The 19691-nt window shown below is 32.4% G+C and overlaps 1 protein-coding gene across 2 annotated transcripts in view; it reads left to right on the top strand.

The window, feature by feature from the left end:
• The window catches only part of COPS2 (COP9 signalosome subunit 2), a 28700-nt gene extending 10531 nt beyond the window's left edge, over positions 1–18169 (top strand). The window contains exons 2-13 of one of the 2 annotated variants that reach the window (XM_090270577.1): positions 227–340; positions 1009–1086; positions 4520–4645; positions 6302–6391; positions 6520–6597; positions 8997–9171; positions 9618–9796; positions 9882–9934; positions 12578–12675; positions 14092–14174; positions 14699–14757; positions 15369–18169. In XM_090270577.1, coding sequence (XP_090126703.1) covers positions 227–340; positions 1009–1086; positions 4520–4645; positions 6302–6391; positions 6520–6597; positions 8997–9171; positions 9618–9796; positions 9882–9934; positions 12578–12675; positions 14092–14174; positions 14699–14757; positions 15369–15513 — 1278 coding nt within the window. In that variant the 3' untranslated portion in view covers positions 15514–18169. Of the gene's footprint in view, positions 1–226; positions 341–1008; positions 1087–4519; positions 4646–6280; positions 6392–6519; positions 6598–8996; positions 9172–9617; positions 9797–9881; positions 9935–12577; positions 12676–14091; positions 14175–14698; positions 14758–15368 lie in introns of both variants that reach the window. The other variant, XM_090270576.1, reaches the window with a different exon arrangement.
• Positions 18170–19691: the final 1522 nt, after the last annotated feature.

Below are 19691 nucleotides of genomic sequence, written 5' to 3'. Positions count from 1 at the left end.
TTTTGATATGAAAGAAAGAAGTGATTTTATCATACTATCCACATGATTTTGGCTTTTCCCCTACTTTTTTAAATAATGGTTAAATATGCATTTTACCTATGTATTCAAGATTGTTTTGTTTTATATAAATGTATGATTTTTCTATCTTAACAATATTTAGTTTTTACGGTGCAGTGTGTGGCTTGCTTTTTTCGTTTTAACATTTGTTTTTTTCTCTAACACACAGGAATACTCTGAAGATAGTAACTCCGAGCCAAATGTGGATTTGGAAAATCAATACTATAATTCCAAAGCGTTAAAGGAAGATGACCCTAAAGCAGCATTAAGCAGTTTCCAGAAGGTTCATGTTTTTTCTGGTTGATTCTGTGTCTTAAGATTTATTTTTTTAAATGATGTCTTAGATCAAATAACCTCCAAGTGATTTTTTTTCTCAGAAATGTGTACTGGATACTTAGTGACGATCCTGTAAAATAAACTTGCATTATGCAGCTCAAGCATGTATTTCTAAAGGGCTTTCCTGTTGTTTTTTTCCAGTCGGGCTATCTATAGAGCCACGGTCATTATCCTGAAAAGCTAGTATGAGTCTGGTTGGGGAACCAAGACGATAGCCAATAGGTATTATCCCTGCAGTCTTGTTCTTCTTAGGGGGCAAGGTTACAAAAATGTGGTTTCACTATTAAGTACTGTGATTTCTTGACATTAATACAATTTTGGATTATTCTCACCAATGGATTAGTCAGAGGGAAAAAGCACTTCTGGAACTGTATAATAATCAAGAAATAGTTCTTATTTTATCTTTTGATGAATGAACTTCAAAATAAGCTCACTTATACTTAAATAAGCTTTTTAAGACTTGTTCCTTTTTTCTTAATTTTTGAGAAACTAAATTCTTGGGAAATATTTTTCATGCATATGATGTAAAATAAATTCAAGGCTTAGACATTTAATGTCATTAGAAAATAACAGCATTAACTTAGACTGAGAATTTTTGCCTTTTTCTTTTTTTAGGTTTTGGAACTTGAAGGTGAAAAGGGAGAATGGGGATTTAAAGCACTGAAACAAATGATTAAGATTAACTTCAAGTTGGTAAGATTTGTTTTGAGGGGAATTAAACTAATAATTTTAAAAATAAATTCTATAGGTAAAAACCTCATGCAACAAAATACCGTTATACTTACTTCCCTAAAATCACTGTTTATATGTTTGCATATTTAGACCACTTTTCATTTGTGACTACAGTAATTCTAAGGAGCATGACATACAAAGTTTTCTGTTTTGTTTTTCAGCAGAGGTTTTTAAGAAAATTTATTCTTTAGGCACATGGACAATATTTGGCTGCATTATTAATAGAGTAACTTTCCCACAGACTATTAGTGTTTATTTGGGAGTTTTAACATTTCTATTTTGTATTACAAAGAGTTCCTCTTCCACTGATTAGGGCCAGAATCTTAGCATCATTCTTGACTCTTTCTGTCTCTCACCCCACAAATAATGGATTGGTAAATATAAGTGGCTTTATATCTTTTCAAAATATATCTTGTTTTCTTTTCTGTCCCTAACTGTCCTCTTTTCTGTTCCTCATGTCACCTAAGCACATTCCTATTAAAATGCTTGTACTTGCTGTTTTCTCTGCCCCAGATGCTCCTCACAGATAGCCATATTGCTATTTTCCTCATTTGATCAAGTCTACTCAGATGTCACCTTTTATCAGGATGTCCTTCCCCTGAGCACCCTATGTAAAAGAGCACCCTTCCCATCATTACTTACTTACCCTGCTCTTTTTCTTCTTTGCATATATCACCACTTGATCTGTTTACTTATTTATTGCCTTTCTGCCACCTCCTACCCACCCCAACCCATAGGTTAAAAGTTCCATGAGAGCAGGACTTTGTTTTATTCATTGTTATATTCTTAGCATCTGTCACAGTAGTGGTCATTCAGTAGATGTTCAAATATTTTGCCGAATGAACTCACAGATAAGCTGGACTTGTTATGACATTTTACTCTCCTGCATTGCCAGTCTTCAAGAATGAAGAGTAAAAGTGGAGGGAAAAGAAGCAGTTAGTAGACAAGAGGACTGGGTACAGACATGGCTCTTAAGACCACTAAAGGTAGAGGAACTTTTGAGAAAAAGATAAAAGTGGAGCTTAGATTAGCAAGCAGAGGTAAGCACTTTGCCTCTATGGCAAATGGAAGGATAGCTGATATAATTTGTTACCACTTTCTTTTTCTTCCCATCTCTGTTTTTAATCATACGCCTCCTCTCTCTCCTTATTAGCTTCTCTATTCCATCTATATTCTGAAATTGAACTCCCTGAATTGATAGGGCCTTTGTCCCGTTAACTTCACTAAGCTTGCATCCTGCTCTTTGTATGCTCTCACTCTGGCGTCCTCACCCACCTCTGGTAGGAGGGGCCCTCCATGACATCTACTAAAGCTGTCCACAAAATATTTTAGCTCATTTCTTCCCCGCCAAATATCAGAACTATTCAAAACATGTTAAAAGTTATTAAGCATATTGTATATTACATTTAAATATAGTTAAGGGGAAATATCTGTGCTGCATTTACCCTTTCTAGTTCTGCTCTGATATTCTCAAAGTATCTGTGTTGCACAGAGTCTCTGTGCTTTCCTTTCATTTATTGTTTGTGAAAATATTTACTATATTTAAATTAATAACTTAGTGTTATTGAAGAAGCATCAGATGTCTCAAAAGCTAGAGATTTTGATTAAGTAATTAGATTAGGGGCCCAATGTCTAACTCTTTAAGATTCTGTGGTTTGACGTAATACCCAGAAATCTTACAGAAATCATGTTACTGTAATTGAAGAAATCTGCTCTCTTAACCTACTAAGAGTGGTTTTGTTTTTGAAGCCGTTCAATCATATGCTATCCAAGGGGCTTGATTTTACCATTTTACCTTGAGCCAAGATAGGAAGCAAGTAAGGGAAATGATTCTTTTTATTTTGTTATTTTGCCTACCTTCCTTCTCTACTTCATTTGCTCTGCAATATCTGTGCATACGTTGTGGTTTACAAGAGCAGTTTCAGCTTCCACTCCTGCCCCCTCATTTTCTGTCGGGTCAGATCAGGGCCTGTGTTGCTGTGTGGGATTTTGGGCAATATAAAGTGGGAAGGGTTCGTTACCAACTGCTCTGTGTGTTCACCACTGCTGATAAAACCAGTTTAACTAATTTTTTTCTCAATCTTTAATTATAGTAACAACTTTTGAACAGTGAACTTCATTCAGAGTTACCATAGTTTAAGAAAATGAATTCAAAACAATCTTTTTGTTAAACTCCTACTTCAGTATCAAGATATAATCTCAAAATTGGGACAATCATATTTGTCATTTTCCTTTTGTCACAGGATACATTCTGTAACTAGGGTTTTAGCAGCTTACTGATAGGATGTTACTATTCTTTACCCCCACATGCTACTGGCATACTTGGGAAAAAAAGTAGTTTGATATATAATGCTAAAGCTTTTTGCATTTCTACCCATTTTTGTCACCCACTCCTACTACTGTTTTCATTTTTGTAATTCAGTTCTTGCTTAGAATATTTTAGGAAGTCTTCTTGTTTTCTTTTCTTGTCCCTCATGCTGTATCCCAGAGCATGACACAGTCATAATCAGGAAAATAACAGTATCATTAGTTTATTCTTCACCCTAGTAAACACTTTTTTGTTAGTCCAGAAGAAAAGTATTATATCTGCCAGTGCTCCATCTCCCTGATTAAAAGGAGAGAACCCAGTAAAAAGAGGGATTAATAGCAGTTGGAGATTGTGGGGACAGTAAATGCAAGTTAAAAGACTATACTCATAAGGTGGTGTACATGATATACTTTGAGGAGTGATAGACCCTCCACTAAAATACTTGTGCTGGAAGTTTCACTAGTAATTTATTTCCTCAGATCTTTCCTGTTTCTTGGAATAACCATAGTATTGCAAATAGTGCTGCAAGGAATAGCAACATTACCTATAACTACTTTTTAGTAGAACCTTAAATGGGAGGGCATTTCTTTATAGTGGGATGAATATCTGGACTTAAAGAGATTCTTTTACTTTGCATTTTAACACAGAGTCAGTAATAGGGAGAAAGAAACATAACTACTGTTAGCTTCCTGATGAAGGGGTAAATCTTCAGAAGAAGGTATAGTTAATATCTGTTTAACTGGTACCCAAAGCATTTAAAAAGTTGGATTTACTTACATTCTTTGATTTCTGAATATTTCAGTAGTTTTTATGACTTAGATATGTTGTGCAATGAGGAACAGTATCTGAAATTTGGAAAACCTCTAGAAGTTGTACATTTTCATATGCTAACTTCATAAAGTTGATTCATGTATCTGAGTAATTCAAATTTAAGTTAAAATGTTTTATAGTGTTTCTGTCATAGTTTCTTTACAGAAAACTATTATTTTTCAGTTATTCTGTAATGTGCACTATAATTTTAATCATGTATACATATTTTAGTGCATAAATGTCTATACCTAATAATGCATTTTGCTTCCCTTACAGACAAACTTTCCAGAAATGATGAACAGATATAAACAACTATTGACCTATATTCGAAGTGCAGTCACAAGAAATTATTCTGAAAAATCCATTAATTCTATTCTTGATTATATCTCCACTTCTAAACAGGTTAGATTCTGGTTTTCCTTTTGGTGCCTATCAATATGTTTAGTATTTATATTAAGGACTTGGTGAGTTTTTTCATTTTTTTTAAGGCCTGGACATTCTGTTTAAGCATTTATTCCAGTTATTAGTATACTTTCAAAATAATGTATACTGTTTTCTTGAGTATAGTAGTAATTATGCAATATTAAATGGTATTAATTTTAGTTTAATTTATTTAAGTAATGTTTCAGATACTGACCTAATCTTCACACAGTTTTTACCAGCTTGTATTCAATTCCCATTAACAGTTACTATCACAGTTCCTTCTAAACTCTCACCACTTGAGCTAGCCAGACTGAGCTATTTAAATACTTCACAGTGAATCATAGGTGATTTGTAAGATCCTTGAGGGGAGAATCTGTACTCATATAGTTAGTGCTTGGCATTACTCATTAGGAATTTGTTCAAAACTTGCTTCTATAAAGAATGCGTGGATGATGGATGATGAAAGAAAGGGCTGATGATAAAGAAACCACAGTGATCACTGGGGATGATAGAGCTTTCGTTATTCTAGATTTTGGTTATTAAGAAAAGCAATGGTGATTTTTATTGCTAAGGTAACTTTTAACTGGATCGTTTGTTCATGTTCCTTTAAGCACATAGTCTTAAGTTTCAGCTTTCTTACACTGGTATTCGAGCACAAGAAGTATTCTCTGTATCATTCAGTATTTCTCAGAACATTTGATACTTTTTATACTCATAATAAAAAATGTTCATCACAGAATCAGCCTGTTTCATGCCATCTTTTCTAATAGATGTTATTGTAATTTCTTGAGGCAGTTTACTATTTTTATTCTGTTTATGTAAAATATATGTGATAGAAGTAGAAGAGGATAAACTTACATGTTTTGTTAGAACATTAGCACTTAACAGCACTAATTCTAGAAGTGTTATATATCAAGAGGCTTGTCTTATGTAGGAAAATGTTCTCTGAGTTCTACAGACAAGTATCAAAACATTTTTGTTACACTAAATGTTATGCCAGATGTGTGTGTGGGGGGGGGACTACATAATTATAAAACTTCAGGATCGTGTGTTGATTCAAGCTATTCTGTGTAAGCTACTTATCTTTTGAAAGTAAGAATAGATACTGAGTGGGCAGCATTTGACTATTCAGTACGCCGTCAGTCAGTAGTCATGAATAAATAGGCAACTTTTCTGAAAGTATCAAACTTTGCTGTTCTCATGGCCCTGTTACTTTTTGATCCTATTAAGTAGAGATAGTATTTGCCACATAATACATACCAAATAAGAGTTGAGTGTATAAGATAACACTATTAATAACAGTACAACTAGTTCTATGTATGAGTCATGTACTTCCATTAAAATATAAAGTGAGTTATTACATTGGAAAGGATAAACCTATACCATTAGAGCATTAGATATTTTCTGGATTTTATTTTTTTAAACTCAAATAAAATCAGATCTTCACACCTTTTGTAAATTTGGTCTGTATTATGTATTTTGTGGACTGTTGCAGACATTTGGTAAGATACAGATGATAGTGTATCCTAATGTGTATTAAAGTTCAAAGATGCACTTTTAGTTTGCTCAAATTAACTTTATTAACAGGTACAAATTTGCTGTTTACAATTATAGAATTCTGATTTTTTATGTCAGATGGATTTACTGCAGGAATTTTATGAAACAACACTGGAAGCTTTAAAAGATGCTAAGAATGATAGACTGTGGTTTAAAACAAACACAAAGGTAACAATTATAATTACTTACATTATTTTTCTTTTGAAGAGTGGGCGGGTGTCCTTAGTAAACTCTCCTAACAATGCATACTTAGTCCTCTTGAAATCTTTTGATTTGAATGTTTCTTTTTTTTACAGCTTGGGAAGTTGTATTTAGAACGGGAGGAATATGGAAAGCTTCAAAAAATTTTACGCCAGTTACATCAGTCCTGCCAGGTAACATTCCCTTAATTTTTCATTAACATTTCTTCATAATAAAAAAGCATAAGAAAAATTTGTATTCAGAACATTGCTTAGATATGTTTTCATTCAAGCATCATCCAAAAATAAAATTTGGAAAATAGGTTACCAAAAAGCTCATTTTTTTCCTATTTATTTATTTATAAATATTTTTATTTACTGATTTTTGGAAGGGGAGAGAGAGAGAAGGAAACATCGATTTGTTGTCCCACTTATTTATGCATTCATTAGTTCATCCTTATATGCCTTGACAGGGGATCGAACCCACAACCTTGGCATATTGGTTCGATGCTCTAACCAACTGAGCTACTTGGCCAGGGCCTCATTTTTTCTGAGTATTACATTTTTTCCTACTTTAAACCTAATTTCAGTCCTTACGTTTGTGGGATGAGGCATAAGTATTAATAAATGAACAGGCCAATCATTAATACTGAGAATAAGCCCTTCTTATTTAATTATGCACCCTGTGAAAATCAGTAAGGATATTGTAGACATATGTAATAAAGATATTTTATATTCTAGTTTATAATATATGAATCCCCTATAACAGTAAGGTCCAGTAGAAGTTCATGTGATGCTAGAAATACTCTGTATCTGTGCTCTCTGATATGGTAGCAATAGCTGCATGTCCGTAGGCATTTGAAATGTGACTAGTGTGACAGGTGCTGAGTGTTATATTTCATTAATTAATTTAAATTTCAGTAGTCATATGGTCTAGACCATGTGCCTCTAACTTTTTAGCTATGGGCTATAGTTTTATATTTCCTTTTTTTGTCTTGATCAATAAGTCATTTGATATTAGTTTAAATTTTATGTAGAAATACTGTTGTAAAACGTTTAATCTCTTCCAAAACCATGTACTATTATTTTAATTATATATATTATTTTTGGGAATGGGGGAAAAGTTGATGAGAAAAGTGTTCTAAATTAATCACCTACAGATATTTTTATTTATTTGTTTTGCTTTTTTAGTTTTTAAAAACAAGAAAAATGTTTGTATTTCATAGTTGTTTTGCTTTACAAAGTGGATCAGTCATTTATGACGTATTTTTTATCTACACATTCTTAGGAGAACTTAGTCTGATGCATAAACAATTGTGAGTTCAGTTTCACATGAAATGGAAATTGTGGAGAAGCCATATCTGAATGGAAGGAGGGTCTGTCAGTGTATACATAAGGAATATGAAAAGTCTGCTTGGTTTATTTTAGAGCATAAGGAAAATGCGGTCTGGATTGTAAATAACACAGCAGGAGAGATGCATGATAATCTGAATGTACACATTGTCTTTTTTTACTCTGTCGTAATTCATTAGTGAATAACTAAACAAAAGTTTTAAGTTGAAAAACCAAATAAATAATACTGGGTTGGCCAAAAAGTCTGGTTAGTTTTTTCTGTAAAAGACACATCTTTCATTTTCACCAGTAACTTTTTGATTTGGATATTTTGAGTTTGTCAGCTATCTCCCATGTGGTATAACACTGACTGTTCTCAGTTCATGTCTCGATTTGATCGCTATCAACTTCAACTGGTCTATCCTACTGTGCAGCATTGTCCAGCGAGAAATCTCCAGCACAAAACTTTGCAAACCACTTCTGACCATTCGATAGTCACATAGCACCTTCTCCATACACTGCACAAATCCTTTTGCATTTCAGTTGCATTACCTTTCTTGAAATAATAAAGTATAATATGCCAAAAATGTTGCATGTGTCCTGCAATCTTCAATATTAAAATACACAAAAATTCATCAATTTTGATAACTTCTTCTTAAATGCATGTTGATGTGACAGCTGTCACAGTACAATCTCACAAAATTGTTTCAAATGAAGTTAAAGACAACTAAATGCTATTAGAGCCATCTTACGGGATAAAACCAGATGAACTTTTTGGCCAACCCAATAAATTTTGGCTTTGTTTAAGTTGGTGCTTTATAATTATCTGACAATTGAACATATCCTGTTTTCCATGGCCTGCATTTTGTGGCTGATGGTCATCTTTCAAAGCTGAACTCAAATGTCACCATATTATTCCTTTGGCATATCCCAGGAGAGTTAGTCCCTTTCTCTTCCATTCTTCTGGGTACTTTGTTCATGCTTAAACCAGAATCATTATCATTTATAATGTAATTTATCTCTTGGCAGATTAATCTACTAGATTGTGAACTTTTATTGAATGACTAAAAAGTACAAGAGATGTGTGGGTTCCTTTTTTGCCATTAAAAGGTAGTGTTCATAGGACTCTAGGTCCCAATTAATTTTTAGTGCATTTTCACAGAGAATTAGAAACTTAGAAGGTTCTTGTGCTAACTCAAATAAAAATTACTAGGCTGACTCTGATTTCTGTCTTGAATAAAGTTTATTATTTGCTTTCCTAGACTGATGATGGAGAAGATGACCTGAAAAAGGGTACACAGTTATTAGAAATATATGCTTTGGAAATTCAAATGTACACAGCACAGAAAAATAACAAAAAACTTAAAGCACTCTATGAACAGTCACTTCACATCAAGTCTGCCATTCCTCATCCACTGATCATGGGTGTCATCAGAGGCAAGTGATTTGGAAAGAGTGGGCCATGTTGTGGAAGATATCAAGGTGTCATTGCATATAACTGAATGACTGTTTCTGTATTAGTGAAAGTAATTGGCAAAGTAGTGAAGTCAATAAAGTGATAGTCTTAGAAATTAGGATGAATTTTTCCCCTGTAAAATTTATATCAGTGAAGATATTAATAGAAAAGTTATCATAATTCGAGAATTATAATGACGTATATAAAGTTACTTTCTGTTTCAATTGAGCAAATGCTCGCTTGACTAATGTTTAATGAAGAGCTTGCTTTTTAGAGCTGAAGTGTGTACCCTGGGGCTAGTACTGCTCTTGTTACAGAATTAAAAGACTGGAAACCATTGAAATAATTTACATTTGATATTTATAAAGTGCTCAGTCTTGTTATGACAGAACTGTAAAGGTCCTCTTTGCTCCTGTTTTATTTATAGAATGCGGTGGTAAAATGCACTTGAGAGAAGGTGAATTTGAAAAGGCACACACTGATTTTTTCGAAGCCTTCAAGAATTATGATGAATCAGGAAGTCCAAGACGAACCACTTGCTTAAAATATTTGGTTTTAGCAAACATGCTAATGAAATCGGGAATAAATCCATTTGACTCACAGGAGGTATGTGCATTAATTTCTGTCAGCCATCTTTCATGGAAATAAACTTTGTTCATATACATAGTTAATTCTTTTTTACTGTATTTAGGCCAAACCGTACAAAAATGACCCAGAAATTCTCGCAATGACGAATTTAGTAAGGTAAGATTTTATGTTTCAGTTAAGGTAAATTTCTTTAAAGCAGTGAATAAAGAGGAGAGAGAGGAGAGAACTTCTCAGAATTCAGTTAATTCTCAACAATTATGCTTTTGTTTTCTGGGTTGAAATATACCAAAGTTTGTGAAATTTTTATCTTAAGTCATTTATTATGCTATTTATGTTAGGCATGAGATTTTATAAAGTATTCACTGCTTTTCCCACCTGTATGCATGCTATTTTTCAGTAAGAAAACTGACTGTAGATATTTTAAAACAATTTCATAATGTTTACCATTTCTACCTGCCTTAGTCCCAAACGAAATTATGAACTGGTTCACATAAGTCAAGAAGTTTCAGTAAGACAGTTACTTTACTCATGTATTTTCTCAATTGACAAGATAAATCATTTTTTAAAAGTTTATCTCAGGTAATTTTCTGAGATGAGGAACAGAGGAAGTTATACTGGTAAGATACCTAAAGAATTATTAATAGCTTCTGTGGAAATATATATGACTAATGGTGTCTAGCAACTGAAAAACTAACCATAATTAATATTAAACAAAATTATAGAAGATAAAGCCAAGCAGAAGCCTAGAGGAAATAGGTCTGTTTTTGCCAAAGAAATCAGAGAGCAAGAATAATTTTCCTCTGTGCCAGGAATAAATAGAGCCAAAGCTTTAATGGGCTTTCTTTGTAGAAAAGTATGAGAAATGTACTAGGTTTCAAGTACTTTGTCTTAGATTATACAACTTAGTTTACTGAGGTATGAAGAATGAAGTCAGGAGACATAAGGCAGGGTATTTTTGCAGACATACGTAGGTAATTTAGATGACTAGACATTCTCTTAATGGTCTTTTTCATTTAAAAAAAAATACTGTTAGACTAAATTCAGTCACCTACATATAAATTTTATATACTTGGGAAAAATAACTATTTCATTATATTGTTTAAGTGCTTATGTGAAATGTTCTCATTTACTTTGTTTTTACTTGGCTATACTTTTTATTAGTTACTAGGTTTTCATTTGGGGGGAAACCTTAATTTAACCTGTAAAAATGATTTTATTTTAAAGGAACTAAGAATGGTTAGGGGATAAAAACCCTAAATTGCAGCATTAAAAAAAATCAATTTATTGTGTATTTCTTTAGTCTGTCTTAATAAATATTTGTTGAATCAAGTTGATTTTAGTTATAAAAGGAAATTTCTCTATCTTTATTTCAAATAGTTTATTCCATCTATATTTGGCCATATTAATTAAGAGGTGATTTTGTTAGAAATTAATTAACCTTATAATACATTTTTAAAATTGTTTTTAAAGTTCACTTGCTAATGCAACAGATTAAACTTTTAAAACTCTTAAAGAAATATTCAGGGAAAGCTTTGCCCTACCTTAATATTTTTATCTAAATTAAATTGGTTAATTCCATTAAAATAGATTAAAGAACTGATTTATCAGAGCTTTACAAAGCGATAGCTATATTTGTATATTTAATCTATTTTAGAATTTACTTCAGTAAAGCCTCTATTTTGGAGCTTGGAAACTTACTTTAATGGTAAATTTTTGAACCGAAAAAGTGGTCTGTAGTGTCCCATGTTTTGTATAAGATTTTTTTTTAATTCATTTAAATAGTGGAAGAGATCTCTTGGTTAAAAGAACGTGTGTGCAAGTGTTTTCCCTACTTGAATATATCCTCCTGTAGTATATTATAATAGTATATTTGGAGTAGGTAAGAAAGTAATGCTTCCTAATTTTATCTTCCTAGTCAGTTGCCAGCAGACTAGAGGAAAATAATTCCTGTTGAAGCACTTGAATCACCTGTCCCTAACATGAAGTTACATTGCGACCCAACAGATGGAAGCACAACAGAGGGCGTGCAGAATGGCTGATGATATGTCTTACATATAAAGCAGACAGTGGTGCCATATCCAGAAGGTTGGCTTCTTCCTTCTCAGCACCTTTAGCAATTCGCATAGGGCCTGGCAGCATTATTTCAGGACTAGATACCTCAGAGAATCATGAACATAAATCAGCCTTTGGCCTTCTGCAGCAGGGTGCATCACTACTATGTGTGTGTGTTCCATTTGGCACTAATGATCTACCACTGATATAATTTTCTGCTGTATAGCTAAGTGGAATTTTCCACTAAAGAATTGAGAATCAAATGATCCCTTTGGAAAGTTTCGGCAGTTGCTGGTAGCTTTCTAGAAGAAAAAAATTAGGAAGCTGCATTTCTGAATAAGCTTCAGAGAGGATATACTGTTGTATTTGGAAGACAAGGCCAAACTCCTCCATACAGTAGTATGCGTGAAACTTGGTTTCTTAGGTATTAAATTCACAGTTTAATTTGAAAGCATTAAGCACTCATTGAACTATTGTCAATTTCTAATAATACCAAGATTTTGAGAAGATTTTAATTAGCTATATATAAACATATAACCCCAAAAGATTTCATCTTTCTTTTAAAAAATTGAAAGCGTTAAAAGATATTCATTTTATTTGCATAAGGATGTCTGTGTGTTTAACTCTGATTGCTATGACCAAAACTATAATATATGATTTAGGTTCTTGCATATAAAAATTGAAAAAGACTCTTAATACATGACTTTATCACATTTGACAATATATGCTTTTTTTTTTTTCTGTTAGTGCCTATCAGAATAATGACATCACTGAATTTGAAAAGATTCTGAAAACAAATCACAGCAACATCATGGATGATCCTTTCATAAGGGAACACATCGAAGGTATATTCTTTTGACTACCTGAATTCTAGTACTTTCTTTGTTACTGTCTAATAGTGCTTAATGGAGCTGCATAGAATTAAGCTGTAACACTTCTGTCTGTTGCAAAGTATAGAAATGCTTGTAAACATTGTCATGGTATAGGATACTTCCTAAGATGATAAAGGTGTTATAAAGAAATCATTAGCCAGTTCCATGTTATTAACATAATCAGGTACTTCCACGATGACGATTTCATATAAGAATGGATATCATTGGCTGTCACGTTTACCTAATTTAGATATTGTTGCATGTTTTTTACTGATGGTTAGATTCAAAGTTAATGTGGTTTTATTTTTTTTGTTTTTTTAATTTTTATTTATTTATTTTTAGAGAGAGGGGAAGGAGGGAGAAAGATATGTAGAAAAACATCAATATGTGGTTGCCTCTCACATGCCCCCAACCGGGGATCTGGGCTGCAACCCAGGCATGTGTCCTGACCGGGAATCAAATTGGCAACCCCTTGGTTTGGCAGGCCAGCACCCAATCTACTGAGGCACACCAGCCAGGGCTAAAGTTAATTTTTAAGATTTATATTTTGACAAGTAACAAGAGCTTTGAAAACAACCTGTTGTAGATAATACTGAAATGCGTTTTCTTTGAAAGGAAGACTAACATTGTTATTGTAAGTATATGAGATTTTTAATAAGTTCTATGGGATTCACAGAGAAGAAAAACATTCCTTTGTTCTGAGGCGTCTTTTATACCTCCAATGTTTCCACCTGTTATGGAGCTATTTGAGGGTTTTTTAATGACCGTTTGGAACTACTTATTTAAATACTTGAAAATTCCAGGTGCATCAGGAAAATCCAAAGACTGCTTTGGAAATAATGTTTTTTGTTCCCAACCTTCCTTTTCTCTTTCATTCAACAGACATTTTTAAAGTTCTTCTGTGAACCTATGGTGATACTGTACTTTGGGGATATAGAAAAATGTAGAAGCCTTATGCATGAACTTCAATCTAGTCTTTTCGGAAAAGGCACTTTATCCACTGTATAAAATATAATACTATTAAGTTTTATGAGAGAACATATAAAGTAAGGAACTTGGCTGGTGTAAATCAGCTTCTTGAAAGATGTTAACTATAGAGAAAATGAGCAGTGAAGTATTATTGAGATGCAGGGAGATATTTTAGGTAGTACCACACATGAGCAAAATTAGGGAGGTAGTAACAAAAACAGATGGGAGAAGCCTCTAATCATAATATGCTTCTGTTGGACCCACATATTCTTAGATCCAAATACCTATGTCCTTGCCAGACAGAAGGATATATTTTGAGATGATAAAGTTAATTAATATGGTTTAAAAGTACATGATTCATAAAGATATACAGACTACTAAATGCAAATGTATTTTCTTAATTTTTGTCTTTTCTTTCAGAGCTTTTGCGAAACATCAGAACACAAGTGCTCATAAAATTAATTAAGCCTTACACAAGAATACATATTCCTTTTATTTCTAAGGTACTTATATTCATGGATTTTAATATTTATAATATGTAGTTATAAAAGCAGTATACACCTGTCTTCCATTTAGAAGAGTAATTCTAACTTGATAACATTTTGTAGCATTACATTTCTTAATGCAGCATAACTTAAAAGCTTTGCTTTTAATGTGAATTTTTCTATGTTTTTTTTGGTATAAATTGAGTTAACAGGAAAGAGAAATAAGGACTATTACATTTTTTTTTAAAGATTCTCTAAGCCTCAGAGAAAATTATACAGGAGAGGGAGGCTAACATGTAACTAACAAAGGGTTAACCCCAACTATAATAAAATTGTGGTAAAAATATACTTTAAATGTCACAAAGTTAAATTTTAGCATATCTGTGTTCTCAGAAATATTTTGAAATGATAATGAAATTTGTAAATTTTCTCTTCACTAATTTTTTTTAAGTGGTGAAAATTAATTTAAAATCAAAATAATTTTTATGTAAAATGATGACTTTAAAAAAAGTTAATAGATTATAATGAGTCTTTTATCGTAGGAGTTAAACATAGATGTAGCTGATGTGGAGAGCTTGCTGGTGCAGTGCATATTGGATAAGTAAGTATTTAGCTTTTTTTTTACCACAAAATATTTAGGACCATAAAGTTTAAATGATAGCAAAGAAAGCAAGTGAATTCTTGATTTTTCATAAAAAGGACCCTTTGGCTATGACTTTCTGTCAAAAGAGATATATTTGTATGTGTGATGGTTTTTTACAAATGAATGAGGATATTAAGCACATGGTCTCTGAAAAAATTCTAAATGGTTTTTCAGAAGGATTTCTCATTCAGTATGTGACCCATATACAACTAGAGAATTATTTAATGAGTAGTAGTTTTTCATGTATGAGGTATGGTATATAGTAGTTTTGAAATTTTTTTTTTTTTAAGTGTGTTTAAAGCTTCACAAATTACATTTACTCTTAATTGATTGCATAAATCTATGCTTGTTGGTTCTTTCCTGAAATTGATGACAGGTAGCTGAAATCTGGTTTCTTTCTAGAGTTTCAATAAGGTAATGAATGCTATAATTAATCCTGAACTCATTTAATGTAGGCAGCAGTTTTTCTTTTGCATTTATTGATATTGCGACTGTCAATGAAATATTAGTCTAGCAGATATGCTTAGTGAAAATAGTTTGTAGACATGTCTTCTTTTATTTATTTCCAGCACTATTCATGGCCGAATTGATCAAGTCAACCAACTCCTTGAACTGGATCATCAGAAGAGGGGTGGAGCCCGATATACTGCACTAGATAAATGGACCAACCAACTAAATTCTCTCAACCAGGCTGTAGTCAGTAAACTGGCTTAACAGAGAACAGGCTTCTACAGACGTACTTACGGCAACAGTGCAGAGATGTAATTCTTAAAAAAGAACTGGGAATGGCAAAACTACTGTCGGTTGATGTGCCCTGAAAATTATTGGAGTTATGGCAGAAGTGCTTTTTTTGATCAACTGGTTTGTGTTTTGCTGCTGCATTTATCCCAAGAAAAACAGCTTTAATCTCCAGAAGAAAACCAAAATGCCATGGGATTTATGCTGTATTGACATCTTGCCCTAAGCATACAACATCATAGTAATTTGTCATGGGCAACATGACCAGAGAGAAGATTTTTGTCATGATTTTAAATACACTGACACGCTACTGTTGGTTAAATTTAAACATGTTTTACCTACAGAAATTCTCTCACAAACAACCTGCAATAACTTGAAATGCGTACCCTTTTGAACACTTCCTTTTCTCATGTATAAATTAAAATGTTTGCTGCATTTTGCAAAATGTCAGTTCTCCACAAATGTGTCCATATATTTCTGTACCTGCAGTGTAGTAAAGGTTTAGATGAAACCCCATAATTATAGTGGCATACTGTCACTTAGGTTTCAAGCAGCAAAATAAACAGTGCAGCTCAGAAATTGTAGTTTGGTTCTTGATGTGTTTTTATTACACTTGGGGTTTTTGTTTTGTTTTTTAGTACCTTAGTAATTTCAAATTTTATCTTCAGTTAATTTTTAAAAGCCTGGAAGCAAATATTTGCTTCCAGGTTTTTAAAATGAGTCTTTATTGATAAAGTAAGTAGAAATAGTTTCTAACAAAGCACCTGCATATTACTTTTAACAGTAATGCTTTAAAGGAATAAATTTTTTTAAGAATGATATTCCTTTTGAAAATAATAAATTCTAACTCTCAGAATGTTCACTTTAAACAAATATGCCAGAACATAGACAGCTAAATGAATGTTACCCTGCATAGTGATTATGCTGGAAAATTATTTCCTAATTCCAGCAATTTACCATTGCTCAAAATCTTGGGTTTTGCTCTTTTAGAATTGCATTCATAGCTGATTTAAGTCACACAATTAACTTCATGATTACACATTGTTTTAAAAGAAAAGTACTACCAAGCTTGATTGTCTTATAGTTATTATTTGGCACCAAATGGCTTTTCACAGTTCCCAAAAATTAAATAAATCTTTGAGGTAATCATAGAAAGTATGCAGCTGACTTTGGAGGCAATCCCGAAAGAGTTTGTAAGGTATTTTGAGCAGTGGTAACATAATTAAGAAAATGAACTGCCACTTTCCGAGGTGACTACCTTAAAGGAGACGCAGCTCATTTGAATGTATTGAGTTTGGGATGTATTTGTTTTCATGGAAAAAATAAATTCACCTTATTTTATAGTGTCAAAAGGAAGAACTAAGATTAAGATAATTTCTTTGGTTTTTCTATTGCTTGTTATTATGTAAAAAGAAGTGAGTGGCAATTCAGAAGGAAGACTGTTTGTTGTAACTGAAGAATGACAACCAAGAATTTTTGATCATTAAATCAGATTTTATAAACAGTGGAGGGAGCATGGACTTAAAACAAGGCATGCTTATTTGGTTTTGTCAAAATTTTACGAAAATATGTGATATATATTTATACTAAAACTATATAATCCTTAGACTTAGGAAAGCAATCAGTTAATGTCTTCAGATTAAAGCAGTATTAAATAACAGGTACAAGTTGGAAATTGTAGAGAACAAAGAAAACAGAAGACAAAGTTAATGTCTTCCGTAGGGAATAAAAAAGTTTAAGATGTAAAATTACGTGTATTTTCTTCTCTTTTACATAAATTGTGAAAAGTGTGCTAAATTTTTTTTACATGAGTGATAATAATTAGGATATCTTTTCTAGTATAATTTGGAGACCCTTTGTTACCCAAATAAAAATGACAAGTTTCTGTGCCTGTATTCAAATATATATGTGGTAACTAGGGGAAAAAAGCCCTGCTTAACCCTGTTTAACTCTCTGAGTTGATGGAATCTGAATTCAAAAGATTGAATGACATGATTTTCTAACTATTAAACGCCCAGTCCCCCCGTGATACCTTTGCCATGTTCAGTAGTGAATTTTCCCATTTCTAGAGGGAAAGCATACACTTGTTATTCTTTAGGGAACTGGGCTAAATGTATAACATTATCCAGTTATATCATACTCTTCAGTGTAATTGTACATATCACAAAGGTTTTGTTTAATATTCCCTAGATACAGGTTTGATCTTTTTTTAAGTCATTTGCCACATTTGTCCTAGAACACAGGTTTTGATATATCTTAACAGCCTGACTAAACAATATTATTTTTTCATTTAAACATTTTCTATGTTCTTCTGCATCAAACCTTGTAGAGTTGCAGTCATAGAGATTGCTTATCAAATATAAATTGAAGACAAGTAAAAAATTGGCAAATTCTTAGCACTTAAATTGCTGGTTAAGTCTTTACTCTTTTGTGAAAACTGTAAAAACAAGTAGTTTACATCAGATTGTAATGTGTTTATCTCCTTTTTATTCCTAAACCTGGATAAACTCACTCCATAGCAAACTTGGGCTGCCACACATAGATTTCTGTCTGCTACAAAAGCTGGGTTTCCATTATTCATTCTAGCTCTGACATTAATTTTTAAATTGTCGATTAAATATTTTTCTCCACATTTTAATGTAGCATTACTTTTTTTTTTAAGATGAGGTGACTGTATGTAAAAGTATTGCTTTCATTATGTGAGTCCTTTCTAACTAAAGGTTAATAAGTGTCTTTAAAGAGTACTGAATCTGACTTCACATCAGGGGTTATGGTTTTAGTGAAGCTATTATGAATGAGCTACACTGTGGGCAGAATTATACTTGGCGTTATTATAGTAAACCATCGGTGTGTTGCAGATGGAAAAACAGCTGCTATGGATAGTTAAAATATCCATGATGGTAAAAATTGTTAGATTTTCTTAAAGGCTTTATGATTGATTGTTCAGTAAACACAGGTGAGTACGCTTTTGTTTGGGGGGACAGATGAGGTTGAGGGTATCAGCATGTGAAGCAAAATATATTGGGAGAGAATTTAGTCGGTTTAGTCCATAAGATAAAAATGCATTTGCCTGCCTGATGGATTCCCTTACTTTTTTAAGGGACTCAGATACTCAAACCATTTATTTACCAAGGCTGCTTTTTAAAAATAATATTGTTATTTTAGTACTACTATAAAAAAAACCTGAAAAGTGTTTGTTTGATTTAGGCCTTTAAAGTGAAACTTGAGCATACAAAACTTAGTAAAGATGGGAGTTTTATTCTTTACGTGGGATTATAACATCTTGAAGAAGATAAGCATTTTAAACTGAAATATGTAACAAAAAAATAAGGAATTTTTTTTTTTCCCCTGATATCTGACCTGGATACTTACTCCATAAATTGTAGCTAGTAACTATTACCATATTAAAGTACTTTTGGGTTTGATCAGATTTATATTGTCTACCTTTTTATTAGCCTTTTGATCTAACATTTAATATAATTTGGCCTTCAACAATTTTGTTTCAAAAGTGTTGAAGAATACTATCTATTTACTTAGAACAAAAGATGATATTAGGTCAGAACTTGAAGTTCAAGGTCTTTGACCAAAATCAATATTTTTTCTCCTTTCCTTTTTTGGAGGTTTTACCTGTTTTGTTTTTGCATTAGGTGTCCCCATCCCAACTCCCCCACTCCAGCAGCATCCTATATTTGTGTTGATAAAATTATAAGTAAGAATGATGTGTAAGAACTTCCTTAATGTAGATTAATCAGAAATTTTTTTCTAGTGTAAGCATATCAGGGGTTCTTTTTAACTCAAGATCATTAAATTTTGCTATGTATCTTCTAGTTAATGTGTGCTCTTCATGGCATGGATCAGCCAGTTCAAAAATTTTGTATACTTTTCTTTGAATCACTAGATAAGATTTGAAAAGGCTTAATTTTGTAATGTCAAGGAAAATTAGAATAGTGATGCCATTTGGAGGATTTAAAAACTTGCTATAATTTAAAATCAATCTTATGCCATCCAATAATATAGTGTTAAAGGTAGATGCCAACTCTACCTTAAAACCTTGTGATAGACAAAAAAGTATTTTTTAAGTACTTAGCTATTGGCAGCCAAATTTGTTTTCCTATTGGCCAGGGTTTTAAATTTTAACCTTGGTCAGAATTTGC

The sequence above is a fragment of the Furipterus horrens genome, unplaced genomic scaffold, assembly GCF_987537825.1.
Source record: "Furipterus horrens unplaced genomic scaffold, mFurHor1.1.pri manual_scaffold_3, whole genome shotgun sequence".
NCBI classification, from domain to species: Eukaryota; Metazoa; Chordata; class Mammalia; order Chiroptera; family Furipteridae; genus Furipterus; species Furipterus horrens.
The sequence above is the reverse complement of the archived record's forward strand: the minus strand, read 5'-3'. Positions and strand labels throughout refer to the sequence as shown.